Source organism: Nematolebias whitei, chromosome 12 (assembly GCF_014905685.2).
Source record: "Nematolebias whitei isolate Nwh7 chromosome 12, NemWhi1, whole genome shotgun sequence".
In the NCBI taxonomy this organism is placed as follows: domain Eukaryota; kingdom Metazoa; phylum Chordata; class Actinopteri; order Cyprinodontiformes; family Rivulidae; genus Nematolebias; species Nematolebias whitei.
The window spans coordinates 27,892,472-27,911,200 of NC_056509.1; the positions used below are offsets into that span (position 1 = coordinate 27,892,472).

Here is an 18,729-nt window from a genome sequence, read left to right on the forward strand (position 1 = left end):
AGACCAGCTCAGTACGCTGTCACATACACAGAAAATGAAGTCTAATATTTATTTTTTTTTACTTCTGGTTCTGTTTCTTTTCTCCAACATGTGAGCGATCGTGTGAACCTGTCAAGGCTTTAAATTAACTCATCAAGGTCTGATGTGCTCTGTGTCTGCAGCCTTAAACCGCGACAACTGCGCATTTGATCACTGGTTTTCCATCAGAACACCGTTCAGTCTGTGTTGCAGGTTTGATTTAGCATTACAAATAAGGAGTAATACCCAGAAAGCATGGCTTACGTTAACAGAAATCTTTTAGACAGCTGTTGGATCTCAACCAGACTACCAAAGTTAAGGCCACTTCAACAAAAACTGTGTTTTCATTTGAAGGGAAACAGATTATATTAGAAGTAGAAGATGTTTGTTTGCTCTACAGACCCTCCTCTGTCATACCTGTTTCCCACAGATGTCTTGTTGTTACCTGTAAATCGAACATTAAAGATTTCCTCAGTGTGAAAATGTTCCACCTGTTTTCTTTAAATAAATAAAAAATCTGCTGGATATTTATCCTAAAGCTGGTTTCCATTGTATTAGCTGCTGTGGTTGAGTCTCGGCTTTATGTCTCTGTCACAACAGTGTGAATGTTAATGAAGCATTCACACTGTTGTGATCCATTTTTCTATACATTTTTCGGTGTGATTCTCGTCCTGCAGTTTTCAAGCTATTTCAACAAATCATATCAAAACGTTCAGCTCTTTCAGGACAATCCTGCTATGACAGTATTGGTGCAACTTTAGCTTTTTTAAATATTTAGCCTTTTCTGCCATTTTTTTTTCCTCATAGAAAATGAATTAAGCTCATTTTACATCTTTCAAATCTTTAGATCTGTTTACAACCTTTTACTGCTCCTTTCACATTTTGTTCTGCTTCAGCTGCTTTCAGCTTCTTTGTGCAAATTTAAACTTTTGTCAGCTACTTTCAGATAATTTCAGCTGTTTTTCAGCTGTTTTGTGCTACTTTCAGATTATTTCTGCTAACCACAATGTTTTTGTGATTCTTCTAAATTGTTATGCTCGTTTCAGCTTGTTATGCTCTTTTCAGCTTATTTCTGCAAGTTTCAGCTACTTAGCTGTTTTTTGGGGTTTGTTTTTTTTGCTAATTTAAGCTTTTTCAGCTAATGCCGCATTTTTTGCACTCATTTAATTTTTTTTTCAGCCTAATTTAGCTAAATTGTGCTTTCTTCACTTCCTTCTTGTAATTTCATATTCTTTTTGCTTTTTTAGCTACTTTTCAGCTGTTCTTTTATTTACTAATTTCAGCTTTTTTTTTTAGATAATTTCCATTTCTTTGTGTTAAATTTTGTTTCTTTCAGCAAACTTGTTCTTTCTGCTTTCTCCCAAGCTTGTTCTACCTTTTCAGCTACTTTTTAAATAAAATTTTCAGCTAATTTCAGCTGTTTCCAGATAAATTCAAGTTTTTCATGGTAATTTTATGGTACTTTCAGCCTAATTAACTTCTTTCTGTTAATTTCAGCTTGTTATGCTCATTTCAGGTTTTTTCTGCTGGTTTCAGCTTTATCTGCTATTTCAGCTACTATTTAGCTGTTTTATGCTAATTTTATCTTTTTCAGCCAATTCCACATTTTTTGGCTCATTTCAGCTCTTTCCACTTCTTTCTGGTAGTTCAAGCTTCTTTCTGCCTTTTCAGCTACTTTTCAACTGTTTTTTGCTAATTTCTGTTGTTTTCAGCTAATTTCCTATTTTTTTTTTGCTAATTTCTGTTTATTTAAACCTAAGTCATCAAATATGTGTTCTTTCTTCTGCTAATTTTGTCTTGTTCTTCCATTTCAGCTAAATTGCATCATGTTTTTAGCTCATTTCAGCAGTTTTAAGCAAGTTCTTCTGCAATAAGCATTCACATTGCATTTTTGCAGGAAATGCAATTTCTCTAGTTCAGAGTTCATTCTGTAGCCTTCTAAATAAAAAAATAAATACTTAGGAGGCTTTTAGTCTGAATTTATCTACGTACATTTCTAAATTTAAATAGGCCACCTTATCTATATAAGTAATATAGTGTTTATTTGGCCATATTATGTTTTGCATACTGAATATTTTTCTGTGTTTTGTACCGTTTCAGTTTCACACTTTTTTACATTAAATCCTGTTCAAATACAACACCAGCCTGTTCCTTGAAGGAAGTGATGCAAGGAAGAATTTAGCTGACTGTGAACATCAGTATGTGTGCCACTGTGTCACATTGGGTGCAACAGTGTAAAAGTTTTGGTTGGACTTCAGAGGCTTCACATTTAGACAAACATCCACTTGTTTTTTTGTAAACAACTTTGGAAGAAAGCAGAAGGTCGACATCACGACCTCACTTCATATTTTACTACAGCATTCCTCTCATTCCACTCACAACAATAGATAATCTCATGTCCGCTCTCCGGCCAATCACTTCCTTGTCAGATCATAGTTTATTCATAAGAAATGGGCCGAATGGTGAGAACAGGAACCGTGGCTTTTTCCGCCGTGTTCCTCAAACCCACAAACAACTAGAGAAGGATGTGAGCGAGTGATGGAACAATCTGAGGCGAACTCACAGGCCTTCTCACCCCAAGAGCGACTCTGGGGGCCGAACACAGAGGGGACACGAGCTCTGTGCGTCTTCCATGACACCCACATGCACATCAAAGCCTTTTTTGGCCTGGACTCAAACACAAACTGGAGTTTAGTCAGTCAGATGTTTTTTTTTTGTTTTTTTTTTACTGCAACTCACAGGAGACTTTCTGCAACGTCTTATATTCCGAGTTCAAGCCTGCATGAAGAAAAGTGCGTCTAAATAGTTTTGCTATGAGCAGTGGGTGTGCTGAAGGCTTAAGTTGCTGCCTGAGTGTGCGGATGAAAAGCTTTTTCAATGAGGCATGTCATAAATCAAACCTCGGAGAGCACTTGTCGACAGGAGTTTAACTCTGGCACCTCTACTGGAAACGACCGCGATGGCAAACGTCAATCGTGTCGATTTCCCCCGTAAATTGTTTATTGCTCTTAAAGTCAACATGCATTAGTTGCTAACAATGCCAAGGCCATTTGCAGGTAAATCAATAGGTGAGCTGCACGGCCAGTGCAAGCATCATAATAACATCAAGAGCCATCTGGCATTGACAGCGTTATGATGTTTTAGCCATTTTAAAGAAACACGAGCCCCATATGTCATCCTCGTTTCTCCGTAGTGAGGGGCGTTTTGTGTTATCAGCTGCGCTCACCTGTAAGAAAACCTACTATAAACTGTGGTCGTCGCACTTTTTTACGACCGTTTCTTGTTAACCGGAGTGAAAACGAACGGCAATAAAGGGAGATAAGCGCCGTCATACTCACGATTAAAAACCATTATACGAGCAAGGCACTGGGGACAATAATGAGCAGCGGCCTGAAGAATCCACAAAGTGAACAAGGCTGGAGTAAAAACACACAAACAGCTACAGAGTCTTTTTCTCCGGAGAAAGAAATCACGATCACAAAGAGTCAGCGAGCATTTTGTGTCAACAAGTAGCCGAATGGGAAGCTGCATAGACGAGCCGAAGCCATTGTGTCTCTGTGGACCCTTTGCAGACACAACAGGTGTGTCAATATGACGAGCAATCACGCAGTCCACCACGTCTGCCTCCCTTGAACACTGAATAAATATAGGTGCTCTCCGTTTTCACTCTCAGCCGTGCACAGTTATCGCAGGAAAGTGACGGACGAGGTGGAATATGCTAAGATCATGTCGAGTTCAGGGGAGGGGATGGAGTCATCAAATCATCTATTATTTATTCAAACGTTTGCTAGAGGAGGTTTTATCAACCACTGCCTAAAGCAAAGGTGGATAATTATGTTTCAGCCCTTGCCTGTGTGTGTTCATGTTTGTGTTAGCAAAATATCTCATGAGCCATGCTTTTTTTATGAATCTCTCAGAAGGTATTCGGGCATTAACCTTTGGAGGTGACCTGAAGATGGTCGCCGGAGCCATCTGATCATTAAAAACGCATCAGTTTTACACATGTTGACCTAAATATTGGTGTGTAGCTGAGAAGCATTCTCAGCGCTAAAGGAATAGACGAGAATTTTGTCTAAATTGTGCCATTTAATATTTGGAAACAAGTCTGTCTCGTTAGCAAAATATCTCATATTGGAGAAATTTTGATGAAACGTGCATAAAGTAATAAATCTACAACCAGCTAACTTTTATAGTGGATATGTTTAACGATGGCCGCCACAGCCAACTAGCCTTAGACTAGGCCTTTCACGATCAACAATAAATCAGTTATTCTCATGAAAAATGAAAATTATCAACCTCGTTTTTATTTATCGGCTTTATCGTTTCTTTGTGTCTCTCTCTTTCTATTGAAGACACTGGATGACAAAAGGTTCAACTCCAGTGCTCTTCACTGACCCCTCTCTTTCTATTTTCTCTTTAAAATCTGTTTGAACCGTCCAAAATCACGTTTTTGGTTCGTTAAAAGCAGCTGAGCTGAGAAGCTAAGCTACGAGCTAAGCTAACAGGCCGACCTATGGAAAAAACCTCCGTCTTGTCGAAGCTCCAAAATTCACGGGTGAAACCCGTGCCTTCGTGTAAAAAGTTGCTTTTCTCTGCAAAAAGAAGCTGAGAACGTGTTTACTGATTTTTTTTTATTAAAAGCTTTGTGTGAAAAATGCTATGCTAAAGAGCTCAAACCACACTGAGCGTCCGCCATTTTGAGAGCCGAATAAAGGAAAGTGAGACAGCCCATGGGTGCGTCCCAATCCAGCGGCCGCATCCTTCGAAAGCCGATTACGTCACAGCGACGCGCCGAGGCCTGTCCCAATTCGACGACTCCTGCAATGCGGCCCACGAATGCGACCTCCTTTTCCCCCGATTTGAAGGACAGGTCCTGTGTATCCTTTGCAGCCCATCCTATCCCATGATGCATTGCGGGCACACAGAAAATTCTGGTCGTAATGGCGGACGAAGCAGCGAGCGTGTACACTTTTAAATTTAAGTATGTTAAAATCAGGCATTAAAAAATTAAAAGCCTAAAGCGGTTATGATTTAAAGCTTTTGTCCTTTGCGTAGACATTGTTTTGTATTATTTTTTTCTCGGAGATCAGCTCATACAGCGGGTCCCATAGTACTACCACCGCTAAGCTACTTTTTCTTTTTTCTTTTTTTTTTAAGAGAGGAAGGAGCAGACCGAAGCTTTTATTAAGCTTCAGAATGAGAACAGCCACATTTTCACTGGTGCAAAACACTGCAGCTGTGGCACGGAGGTACAAGAATGAATCCGTTTATTCATCTTATGCTTCTGAGTACCGTTTCATTAACCCTCGTACATGACCTGCGATCTTAATGAAGTACAGGTCCTCTTGTGTTGTTCTGTAAAAACTGAAGTTTTTCTGTGTGGTTAAGACGTTATTTTCCATGTTTCCCCTCTTCATTCATTTTATGTTGATGTTAGTTGGATAATTTTGAAGAAGATGAGCCTGCAGGAGAAGGTAACTCCAGCTTGCAGGCAAAAAAGAAATGGGACAACCTAAAAAATAAATGTAAAGTAAGTGCATGTGTAATGAAGAACATAATTTGTACGTGCAGCTGTTAATACATGTAAAGGTTTAAAAAATGGTTTGCTTCTCTTTTTGCCAACTGTGATGTTTCCTCTGTTCAGGACTGTAAATATCCAGGCGGGTCAGGGGAAGGAGTTAGTGGGAAGCTGCTGCTGCGACTGGGCCCTGGTTTGTCCTCATGGACGAGGTTTTAGGACAGAGACCTTCCACTGCACCGCCTGTCCTAACTGTCTCCATCACTGAGGACACTCCAGGTCCAAGCGCAGCAGTGGGTGACCAGGAAGACAGGGCTGAGGAACAAAGAGGAATGGAGACGGGGAAGAAAGAGGCAGGACAGAGAGGATGATTATTTCAGTCAGTCAGAAGATGTGAAGCAGCAGAGAGAAGAGCAAATGTAAGTAGAGAGAGAATGGAGAAAAAGAAAGAATTGCAAATAAATTAATTGATGGCTGTTCTTTTATGTTCTTGAAAAAGGTGTTTTTTGTTTTAAATCTGAAAAATAAAGTGATTACATAAACTAGTATTGTCAATAATTCATTTTATTAACAGTAAGTTCATTCAAAACAACAACAAAAGGCTCTGTGGAAGCCCTGGGAGCACACAGGACACCACCTCCAGGTCCTCTGGGTTTTTAGGCAGGTGGATGATCTGGTGGTGAATGGACACTTGTTCTGTCATGATGGACGATGCAGTGGACAGTAGAACGAGGCGTCACAAACACTCCTGAGACCACTCTGCAGGATGCTCCACCTGCCAGCCAGAAAAGAAACACCAGGGTCTCAGTTGTGGCCCCCGAACCATGTCGTGGATCCAGGTCCAGGAGATGAAGCGACACCGCCAGAGACTCCCTGCTTCATCGGAAATCCAGTCTAGGATCTTCTTGGTTAAAGTAACGGTCCAGGACTGGGACACTCAGGCTAATCCTGCAGTACAAGGGTCTGGGCTGGTTAAAGAAATGTAGAGAACAACAAAAACATGATTAGTTTAAGATTTCATTTTTACAAGATTTCAAAGCATTATCACAATAATGAGGCTTAATGTAAATATACAGCACAGTGCTATTTAATGAAATAAAAGACCTGTTTCACATTTTTACAGACACTTTATGTACCAGTGGATCTTATAAAATAAAATACTGGAAAATGTTAGGCTGTATTCTAAATTTAAGATAATTTAAAAATTATATATATATATGTATGTATGTATGTATATATAATTTAATAGTAAATTATTTATATTAAATTTGATTAAATTGTTACTAATTTAATAAGATGCATTTAAATTTTATTTATTATGCACAAGTTAATAAAGTTAATACATTAGTCTTTCAGTCACTGAAATTATCCATGAAACTAGATTAACAGGTTTGAAATTTTGTAAACTAAAAATAAAATAAAAATTGTTACATACCTGGATATGATTGTCTCTCAGCAGAAGATATAAAACATGCTGCTGGCGGCACATACGTCTACGTAATTCTGAAGGTTAGACCGTCCCAATTCACAGCCACTGACTTCTGGTCTACGTGGTCTTTGAAGGACCCGGCTTACGTCGACCGGGTAGGATGTGTCCTTCGAAGGATGCAGCCGCTGGATTGGGACACAGCTCATGTCACGTCAAGAGGTCTCCCTCTTATTTTTCTTATAGACACGCTGCTCGCTCCTTCACTATCCATCCTTCGGTCCAGTCTTGTACTGCCATCCAGTGGTCAATAAAAGGTACTACACACGAAACAAATTAACCAACATCTCTTCTTAAATTTGACAATAATTACTAATAATTGTCAAATACAAACAATATTACCATTTATCGCAATAATTTATGAGACAATTAATCACCCAGTAAAATTCGTTATCGTGACAGGCCTAGCTTAGACAACACAAAAATGGCCACAATTCAGTCAGTTTTATAGATGTTGTGCTGAACAGTTGGCGTGGTAGTAGCAGAGAATCATACACATGTGCTCAGTAAGCACACATCATACAGGATTGTGCTTCTTTTTTTATTTTAGGTTTGACCAAAACGCTACAACTTTGTTATTTCTTAACCAAACAAACAAACAAACAAAAAACAGATCTCAGTCTAAAACTCTGTAGTATTATTAATTAAAAAGATGCTGAAGTCCACATGTCGTGGGACATTTTTGTTGCTGCACTTTTGCAGTGTTGACAGGGAATTAATTTGTCACATAATTTTTTTAAATGTAATAACTTGCTTTGAAGCTTCATAGCCATAAAAAGACGAATGTCATTCAAACAGCTGAACTGGCTACAAGAAGAAGAGCTTCTGCAGGAGAGCAAAACAGATTTCATTCCATGCAGTGGTTTGACTGATTTCACAGTAGTGTGTTACATTAAACTTAAAGTTACCATGCGTATAAAATATCTAGATTTTATATAATTTACTAACATCCTATTAGTCTTCAGTCTATATTAAAACTGTGTCATTTTCCACCTCTCCAAGATTAAAAGAACCGGAGCTGTCACTTTGACCATCACTGCTTTCATCTCCAGCCATTCCAACCTCCTGCCCAATATTGTTGAAAAAGGCACGTGTGTGTGTGTGTGTGGGGGGGGGGGGGGGGGGGGGTCAGTGTACATTGTAAGGGCCATTTTTCCAACAAATACTACATTGTGAGGACCAACTGCTCCTTATAGGGCCCAAAGACTGGGCCCCATAAGAAGAAGTGCCGTTGGTGGCTTAGGGGTTAGGTTGGGTGTACTGGTAATAATAATCATTACCAGTATATACCTAACTCTAACACTGGTAATGGTTAGGTTTAGAGTCAGGGTCAGGGTTAGGCTATAGAAATGTATGAAAAAAATGAACGGAAGTCAATGCAAAGTCCCTGTAAATATAGAAAGACAATCTTGGATGTGTGTGTGTGTTAGAGAGAGAGAGAGAGGCAGAAAGAGGGGGAGAGCTGATTTGCATACAGCTGAAGAGTTCTGCCTCCCGTCCCGCACACAACCCGCATCAGGGCCAGAGAGGACACGCGCCGCAACAATAGAAGGCACGCAGCCATTAACCGTAAAGTAAATACACATGGGGTGGGCATGGCACGCCACAAAACAAGAAGAAACCACACGTTGGAATAAACGCGCTCGTGCGTAAAAAGCAACTTGAAGGCTGAAGCTCAACTGCTGGGAAATAAAAAAATAAAAAAGAAAAACACGAGTTAAAACAACTTCAAAGATTTTTATTTTTTTTACTCTAATCACATTTTTTACGGACATTGTTAGTGATCCATCCCGAGGGAGGATCACAGCGCTTTGAGAAGATGGTGGGAGGGTGTCGGGTGGGTGGTGGGGGGCTCCAAAGGCTGGGGCCAATTAGACGTGCAATTGAGTGGAACCAAGGGCAAAAGAGCGCATGGAGTTGGACACTAATTGAATTTCTGCTCTCCGTCTCTCCAAGTCTCGACCCTCCAAGAATTCTCGTTGTGCGTAAAATGCGCGTCCTGAGCGCTAAAAATAAGTTAACAGATGCTAAAGTGAGGGAGGGGGGAGGAGGGTTGTTGATAATCGCCCAGTATCTATTGGTGGGACGGTCATCTCCATGCCAGTGGGTATTAAATCTGGATAATTGTCGTCGGGCTAGAAGGGAAGGGGGCTGAATTTGTAAAAGTGGGCGGTGCCAGAATGGGCTGAGTGACAGTTTATGTAATGAGCGGCGCAGTGGGAGTTTATATATCTGGGAGGAGACGCGCTACGGTTCATTCACTAGTAATAAGAAGAGGTGAGGAAGGCGCTGACGCACCGAGTTCAGCACCAAAACAAGCCTCGGCGGAGTGGCGCGTTGTGGAGTACAGTGGAGACGCACTGGATATTTGCTCTTCCATCACCTCTGGATAACTTGGAGATTGGAATCGGGTGTTCCTTTATTACACACGGCAAGGAGCTGCTGAAAACTCCTCCATCTCTGGAGTGAAGGATTTATTTGTGTTTTACTTTTTTTAATTATTATTTTTATTCCCTTGGTGTGAATACTTGGGAATAAGGAGACTTTGCTGGTGACGCGGCTGCCCAGGGGGGCGGGGGGGAAACGAGAAAGGATGGCAGCCTGGTTCACCTTTACCATCGCTTCCACGTTGATATCACAGGTATGAAGGAGGATCCATACATCTGCAGGTCCTGAAACCTCGGTGACAAAGCACATGGAGGCCTTGCTTCTTTTTTTTTTTTTATTCTCAAATAATGTCTCCATTCTCTTTTAGGTGTTTGGGTCGGGAGTTTTTGAGCTGGATCTGCGCGAATTTACAAACTACAGGGGTTTGCTGGCCAACGGGAACGCGTGCCAGCCCAGCTGCAGGACTTCTTTTAAAATTTGCTTGAAGAACTATCAGGCCGTGGTGTCGCCGGGGGACTGCATCTTTGGAAGTACAACGACGCCGGTGCTGGGGATGAACTCTTTCAGCGCCAAGGACACTTTACAGGGACACGTTCAGATCCCCTTCAGGTTCGGGTGGCCGGTAAGGGCGTGGATGGAGCGCACGCTCTGTTTTTGTCTCTTTTTATTTATTTCGAGCGCTTGTGCTTGTGTTCCTGCTGCGCGTTAAAGGCGCGCACCGAGTACTGCTCATCTAATCCATAACTGTTAGATAATGCTCATCCGACAGATTGTTCTGCCTCTCAGTGACTCCTTTATGTCACAGAGAGAAGAAAACATGCAAGAATCTCCACCTAGATGATAAAACAAACCCTGAAGTCCAGATCTTTTTTTTTTTTTATTAACTGCATGTTTTTTTCCTCTCCTCAGGGCTCATTTTCATTAATAATTGAAGCCTGGCATTCACCTCATGGAGATCTACCTGTAGGTAAGTGCATCATATATAACCACAGGAGGGAGCTGTGTCTGTATACATCAGAGTCCTTTTATGTTTCAGTTACACACATCAAAAAAAGTAATAACTTTGGGTTGTTTGGTGAAATTTGGTGCCACTTAGCATTTCCCGTGTTAATAGTTGAGGATTTCAGACCATTTTCACACCTATTCATTCCTTTGTTGTGAACTTCAGAACACCTTTTTTCATTCTTATACCCAATACAATTGAACTTCCGCTGTAGTTTATTTTTGGCGTGGGAACGAGCTGTGGGCTTTGGTGAGAATACACAGCGCCTGCCAAAAAGCCCTGACTGCATCTTCCTGTATTTTACACCTTACTCTGTTGTGCCCTTTTGGAGGAGGGGAACCGGGCCTGGGAATGTTTTTGCTGATGAAGAAAGAGGAAATTTCAACCAGAGTTCATCTTTCATCTTAGCTAAATGGGGTTTGATAAGAGATGCCGCTTGTTTTTCTGGGTAGATTCTGGGCAACTGTTGATCCCACAAGACATTCATGATCAAGTTGTTAAAACACAATCAGTCCAAGAGATAAGGTTTATCTTTCTGCGTCCCTTCTAATGTCTTTTTCCTTCTTCCTTTCTTTCTTTGTGCAGATAATAACCCAGACTTCATAATTAGCTTTTTTGCCATCCAAAGACAGCTGGGTGTGGGAACTGACTGGTCCCAGGACACACTAACCGGAGAACACACCGAGCTGAAGTATTCGTACCGGTTCATCTGCAACGAGAGTTACTACGGCGAAAATTGTTCCAAAAAATGCACGCCTAGAGATGACCGGTTTGGCCACTACACCTGCACCCGAGACGGGCAGTTATCCTGTCTTCCCGGCTGGAAAGGAAAATACTGTGAAGAACGTAAGCAACTAATGGAAGAGTTTTGTGTTCTCACGCCTGGAGGATTAATTTTCTGCATTTCTTGAGTTGCGTCGGCACTTATTGCTGTCTAAATCTACTACCAAGAAGGAGTTAATGGGTGCTTCTTACCACAGAAGAGTATATTTCCATACTTGTGTATAGCCTTTTTCGGTTATTATAAGTTGTGCCTATAGAAGAAGTAAAAGATATCAGTGGTGGTTAAGATGTCATCTTCATTACAGCTTTAGTAGTGTATAATGATATCCTAAAGTCTGAGAATCTGTCTTGGTGCAGAATGTGCTCTTCCTTGATATTTCCCTCATAAGGTCATATAATTCTGTCGTGTAAGTGGTTGTGGGTCTGTGACCACTCAGACAGCGTGGAATGACATTATACTCGTGCAAAACCAACTTGGCCAAATCATAGACGAACACCTCTGATTTGGAAAGCGTCAAAACGAGGCACGATGTCGTTTTGGCTCCACAAGGGCCTCTCTTACCAAATACCAATTAATCAAAGAGTAGATTGGAAGGAGGCACCATGAGAGTAATGGTTACCATGTGCTGGATTTGTGACCACATGGGTGATGGAGGATCTGTCATCCGTGTCACATGGTGGTGAAATAAAAACTGGCATGTGCTATTTTGACTGTGGCACCAAATTCTAACCAGATGGGCTCACTTGTTGCAATTACGCACGCATCAATCGCTGGTGACTACAGAAAATATACATGTGAAAGACAGATTGAGCATCTTTCAGACGCTATAATTTCCAGTGGCTCCCACGCTTCACATAAATCTGAACAAGCCTGGTCATTTGGGTTCAGTTGATTTAGAGATGCAGTTTAAAAACACATTCATGCAGAAACAAACATAAATTTAAGCTCGGCTCAGCTATGGCATTGACTTTTATGTTAATTAATCCTGATACAAAGCCAAAAAACACAACAAGGAGTCGTGTTCGTTCTAGTTCTGCTGTGAATATTTTCCTCAGTGCAGCTCAGCTATTTATGGTTTATTAAAATAATCCATATATAGCACAACATGCTAAATTTGCCAGTTTGTATTCATTTTAGTTCTCAAAGTTGAACATTTAACTCAATTTAACTGAAATATGGCAATAACACTTGTGCTAATTAGTCCTGAATCAAATATAAGCTAACACAACAAGCTAACTTACTTGGTCACCATTCATTTTAGTTTATGGAGACAGATTTTTACCTTAATTGCTCATTTATGACTTAATAATTTAGCTAATAATAATGATAATAATTTTAGCTGTTTTTAGATCATTTTATCTCATGCTGCTGTATTCTTTCATACCCATCTGCTCACTATAGACTCATGTTCAGGCTGCTTTTTAATATACCATATTATTTTACATTATTAGTGTTTAGCGTAGATCTTTTAGCATATTGTTTAGCATATATCTTAGATACCGTTTCTTTTATACGTTATATGTTTGCGTATAACTGGGAACGTGAGTACACAGTTTCATTCCACCTCATGTACCACATGTGATGAGAACGACAATAAAGAACCTTGAACTTGAACGCTCATGCTAATATATTCGTAAACAGGTTTAAGCTAGCACAATAAGCTCATTTAGCCTGTTTCTTCAACGTTCACGCAGGTGAATATTTACCTGGGCTCAGCCATGATCATGTTGAAGTTTGAAACAAACACAAGTTAGTCAGTATTTACATTAGTTCACGGAGGTTAATAATTGCTTACATTCTGCTTTTAAAAAAGTAATAGTTCAAAGCGAACGGTTAATTTGTGGTAAATAAAAACATATTTTGCCCTTTCGTGGACGCGCGTGCCCGGTAACATAATCCACACACCACACGCGAGGAGGGAGCGGCGAGAGGTGCACGCGCGGGCACCGACAGGAGGAGTCCGGGCGACTGCACGCGCCAAGGTTAATCGCGGCATTATTATCCGCCACGCGCCACCGATGTTAGCCCCCCTCTGCCATTGTTGGGCGCGCGGTAGTAGCAGCTGCAAATATGGTTGCGGCAGACCACAAACAACAATGGCGACAGCTGTCTGCTATTGAGAGCGAGCATCTGTTCCGCAGTAAAGCGGCCGCTTACTGTCAGTCCTGCTTGATATGTTGTCCTGAGAATCAGTGTCATGCAGGACCGGTACACTTAAAACGGGACAAACAAACTCACCCCCCACCCACCACCACACACACCTCTCAGGGAGCAGCTGGGGGTGGTGGCTGACAGGTTCGGATCAGATGACTGAAGTTAAGGCCTCGTGCACTTCAGCACTCACGCTCACAGTTGGTTATTTCAAGACAATAAAAGCTGTTTAGCCTTGGTTGTTCTTAAGGAGCATTAATGGATTACCTGACAATTGTTACACTTTATTTTTAACAGGTTCTAAAGTGGCAGTAAATCTTTAATAACGCTAGCTGCAGACAGACTCATCTTTATGTTTCTGTCTGTTACAGCCATTTGTCTCGAGGGTTGCAGCGAGAGGAATGGAAACTGCTCCCAACCCGGGGAGTGTGTGTAAGTATCTATAAGTATTAAGTGTTGACGTATTGGTTGACTGTTTTGATCGCCAGCCGCTAGTTTTTGTGTTTGCGAGAGGCAGAAGTTCACAAAAATCAACAAAAACGTCATTTCACGCTCTCTCCGGTTTCCCTGTATCGCTTCTCTCCTTCCCGTGTTCCCTTCCTGTCACTACCTCGTCTCATTCACTCACTCACCGCTGAGAATAATTCAAACGCTCATCTCGCTGGGAGAAATTCCTCGTGAAGTCCAACACGCCCTCGTTTTACCGTCAAATCCATAATTTACAGCACAAAAACGGACCCAAATTGGGGGGAGCAAATCCTCGAGATACCAGACGTGGTAAAGCTGCTCCCGAGGCTCACCTTAGTTTGGCTCTATAAAGTTGTAAAACGCATCTTCACAAAACGTTTAATGGAAAACTGCTAAAAAAAATTAAACTATTTTGTATTATTTATCCTAAGTTTTCTTAATTGATCTTAAGCTTTATTAGATTTCATACCACGTTTAAGGTTGAGTTTAGTCAAATAATATTAAGAACAACCCCTAGTTGATGCATACTCTCACGTTATTTTGTACTGTTTTTAGATGTCTGTAATTAATTAGCATATCATGTAAAGCCTGTCTTTAACTGTGCTGAAGGAGCTGCTAATGTTGCATGACCGATCCCTGATTTCTTTAAATTATCATCAGTGAATAAGGCGTTGAAACATGGCAGGTTGCTTTTAATCAATCCATGTCAAGAGACTTCGCACGTAAAAAAGCTGAAACGTTCCAGTTTGATTTGCTCTGTTCGTGTGCTACGACAAAACCTACACCAACCGGGGAAAGTGAGTAATCAAGAAACATATGTTGTGCACTTTTCAGATGCAGAAAAGGCTGGCAAGGCACTTTCTGTGACGAGTGTAAGAAGTACCCGGCCTGCAAGCACGGTACCTGCCAGCTGCCGTGGCAGTGTAACTGCCAGGAGGGCTGGGGGGGCCTATTATGTGACCAAGGTACACCACACGACTTGGACCACTGCTGTTCCTTTAAAAAAAAAATAGCAAGCCTCTCGTATTTCGTGTGCACTGTTTTCATTTGAATTAACTTGGATGCATTAGTAAATTAGGTTTCTTCTGAAGTGCAGTTGTGACTTTGCACCCACATCCGCAGCAAATAGGCCTGTCATGATAACAAATTTTGCTGAGCGATTAATTATCTCAGAAATTATTGCGATGAACGATAATATTGTTTGAAATTTAACAATAATTAGTAATTATTGCCAAATTTAAGAAGCAATGTTTGTTGTTTTGCATGTAGTACCTTTTTTGACCACTGGATGGCAGTATAATACGGTTTGAACCGAATGATGGATAGTGAGGGAGCGAGCAGCGTGTCTCGTTAAGAAAAATGGGAGGGAGGCCCTTTGACATTCTCAGAATGGCGGACGCTCGGTGTGGTTTGAGTTCTTTAGCATAGCATTTTTCACACAAAGGTTTTAATTTTAAAAAATCAGTAAACAAGTTCTCTTTTTACAGAGAAAAGCAACTTTTTATATGAAGACACGGGTTTCAACTGTGAATTTTGGAGCTTCGACAAGATGGAATTTTTTTCCCAGAGGTCGGCCTGTTAGCTTAGCTCGTAGCTTAGCTTCTCAGCTTAGCTGATTTTAACGTTCCAAAAACGTGATTTGGGACGGTTTAAATGGATTTTAAAGAGAAAAGGAGGGGTCAGTGAAGAGCACCGGAGTTGAGCTTTTTGTCATCCAGTCTCAGAAAAAGAGACGAAGAAACGATAAAAGTCCATAAATGAAAATGAGGTCAACAATTTTCATTCATCATGCGGTTAATTGATTTATTGTTTATTGCGACAGGCCTAGCAGCAAATAGCTCCTTTTTTAAAAATAACGCCCTTCAGACACCCTGTAAACAAACCGTCTTCTCTGCCTCCAGATCTGAACTTCTGCACACATCACCGTCCCTGTTTGAACGGCGCCACCTGCATGAACACGGGCCAGGGGAGCTATACGTGCACTTGCTTTCCTGGATTTACGGGGGTCAACTGTGAGCTGGAGATGCAGGAGTGTGACAGCAATCCCTGCAGGAACGGAGGGATATGCACAGTAAGTGGACTGGATTAAAATCTATACTGGTTGACTTTTTTTTTTTACCCACTGACTCACTTTTTGCCTTTTCTTTTGTTTTGCCAAAGAACTTGGAGAGCGGCTACATGTGCACATGTCCCCAAGGCTTCGAGGGCCCCCACTGCGAACACAACCTGCTGACATGCGCCGACTCTCCGTGTTTCCACGGCGGTAAATGCTGGGAGAAAGACAGTGGGCGCAGCTACATGTGTGAGTGTCCCCCTGGCTACACTGGACTCAACTGTGAGAAGAGGATGGATAAATGCACGTCGCTTCCCTGCGCTAATGGTACGGCCTTCCTCTCCTTTTTGGCGCCCCTCTCAATCCCTTTTTGAACTTCCCCCTCGTTCCCCCTCCCCTCCTTTTAAACTCCTGCAACTGGAAGCAGTGTGGAACAACAGGAATTGTTGGGAACTCGGTGTCTATTGTCCTCCATGTAAACATTCGGCAGCTCAGGGTAGCCGTGTGTAAATGCCACCACAGCTCTCTGCAGTTGTTGATGAAAGGGGACAAACATACAAGCACAGTTCAGTTTCTGTCTTCTTGTAAACACTGAGGGCTTCAGGACTGCTCTGTGTTGAGAGAACAATACACCGTGTTGCGGTCACGCTGGATTTGATGGAGATGTGTGAACTCAATGGGCCCCATGGGAGATTTCATCAGGATCATGTTCTCTCTGATTTTGAAATGCCTTGAAATGATTCTTGCTTTCACATTCTGCCTTTGCTGACACTCACTGTCCATCTCCTACCCTGCAGGTGGTCTCTGTCTACTCCAAGGAGGCATGCGCATGTGTAGCTGCCGAGCGGGCTTCACCGGACCGCGCTGCGAAATAAACATCAACGAATGCGCTGGTAACCCCTGCCTTAACGGAGGTACCTGCCAAGACAGGATAAATGACTATTTCTGCGCTTGTCCGGCGGGATACAGCGGACGCAACTGCGACAGAGTCCTGGATGAGTGTTCCCTTCGACCCTGCCTCAACGGAGGTGTTTGCACTGGAGGTGGCGGGCCAGGCAAGCCTCCAGCGACCTGTGTCTGCCCTTCCGGCTTTACCGGGCCTAGATGCGAATCCTTTGCCACCTTCAGTCCCCCGGGGGACGATGGCTTCCAGTGGGCGGCTATCTCTCTGGCTGTGGGTCTGGTGGCGCTGCTTGTGCTGCTGTGTATGGTGGGCCTGGCTTTACGGCACATACACAGGCAGGCCCGAAGGCAGCGGGAAGAAACAAAGACTATGAACAATTTATCCAAAGTTCAGGGGGATAACTTGATCCCAACATCCCAGCTGAAAAACACCAACCAGAAACTCAGTCTGGAGGTGGACTGTGACACAGAAAAATCAAACTTTATCCATAAAAATTACCACTTGGACTTTTACAACTCTAAATCAAAAGAATTCACGGACGAAAAGTCGCAAGAGGATAAAAGTCTTATTTATGACAAGTGTTTAGAAGATAAAATGCCTTTGAGTAGAATGTACAGGTAAGAGCAGCTTCCCTATTGCTACTCGTTCTTGTTTTGATCGTAATTAGTTCAATGTTTTGAACTTTCCACTTGTCTCGTACGTCTATACGAGCATAAATGGAGCCTTGCTGAGTAGGAATGTTAACTAGAGTCATTAAGTGTCATAACTGGTTTGTTTAAAGCCTCCAGTTTGGTTTTACAAGCTCGGAAAATCTTCTTTTAACTTGCTAACCTTTTTGACATCTCTGCTCTGTGTATACATACAGTGCATAGCTCTTCTATGGATATTTTAGTTTGCATTTTTAACACATGTGATTTGTGTTTACAGTGAAAAGCCTGAGTGTAGGATATCTACAATATGTTCCTCAAGAGACTCTATGTACCAGTCGGTATTTGTTATAGCAGAGGAGAGGAAGGAATGCGTCATAGCGACTGAGGTAAGCCAAATAGAAAATCAGAAACAGCTTTATCTGCTTTTTCTTGGATAATTAGTTTTCCTTGTATTATGTCGTCCTAATCGTGTTATTCCCCAGAAGGGTTTTTGCTATTTGTAGAAAGATTTAATTCTCTTATTTCCACATAAAATGGGGGAAATCCCATTTTATATGCTTTATTGGTTTCAGTAAGTTATGCAGACTATTCTTTATCTTGGCCATAAGATGACCTAAAATCCTAGTTTAAAACCATTTTTCACACGTTTGGCTCTGTTGAGTCTCAAAGGTACCATGTTTCACTGTATAGGTATTAAGTTGAACTTTGTTTTCATGTTTTTATTGTTTCCATATAACAGGCGTAGCTAATGAGCTATTAAAACCGACGAGCGCTTGGAAAAAATCTGTTTGCGTCGTTTTTTTTGGAAAGGGTGTCCTTTTGTTTTACACCTATTTATCCCTCTTCTTTTCCCCACAGGTATAAACTGAAAGGGGGTCAGAAAGGCTTGAAAGGAGGACCGAGACACAATCGAGGCAGAATATAATATTCTGGATTGTTTACAAATGCTGAAAAGAGACTGGAGATTAAGATGTTTTGCCGCTGCTCTGGAACACTCAAAGAGCTGGAGAGGACAGAATCTTCTGCTCTGAAAATAAAAGACAAAAACGGACAGAACTGATCGATTGTACGTTGACCGAGTGTTTGTATGCAAAACGTGTACAGTGAAGGACCTTTTCCAGTTGACCAATGAAGCGACTGACAGAGCATCAGCGAAATGCTCTTCAATAAACTCGGACAGTCAAAGGAGGCGAAGGTGGATTACTTGCCCCTCGTATCTGACCCGGCCTTGTTTGATAATCATGGTGACTTTGAGAGCCAACTAATCAGTTAAAACGGTGCCTAAGATTTGACCCCCTCCAAATCA

The 18,729-nt window shown here is 41.6% G+C and overlaps 1 protein-coding gene across 1 annotated transcript; it reads left to right on the forward strand.

The window, feature by feature from the left end:
* Window positions 1-9,458: 9,458 nt before the first annotated feature.
* On the forward strand, window positions 9,459-18,470 carry dll4 (delta-like 4 (Drosophila)). The gene is made up of 11 exons (XM_037685358.1): window positions 9,459-9,663; window positions 9,778-10,032; window positions 10,320-10,377; window positions 10,999-11,259; window positions 13,720-13,780; window positions 14,651-14,781; window positions 15,718-15,887; window positions 15,977-16,196; window positions 16,667-17,390; window positions 17,701-17,809; window positions 18,282-18,470. Exons 1-11 carry the CDS (start codon window positions 9,616-9,618, stop codon window positions 18,285-18,287), a joined length of 2,043 nt encoding a protein of 680 aa, XP_037541286.1. The 5' UTR covers window positions 9,459-9,615; the 3' UTR covers window positions 18,288-18,470.
* The last annotated feature ends 259 nt before the right edge of the window (window positions 18,471-18,729 follow it).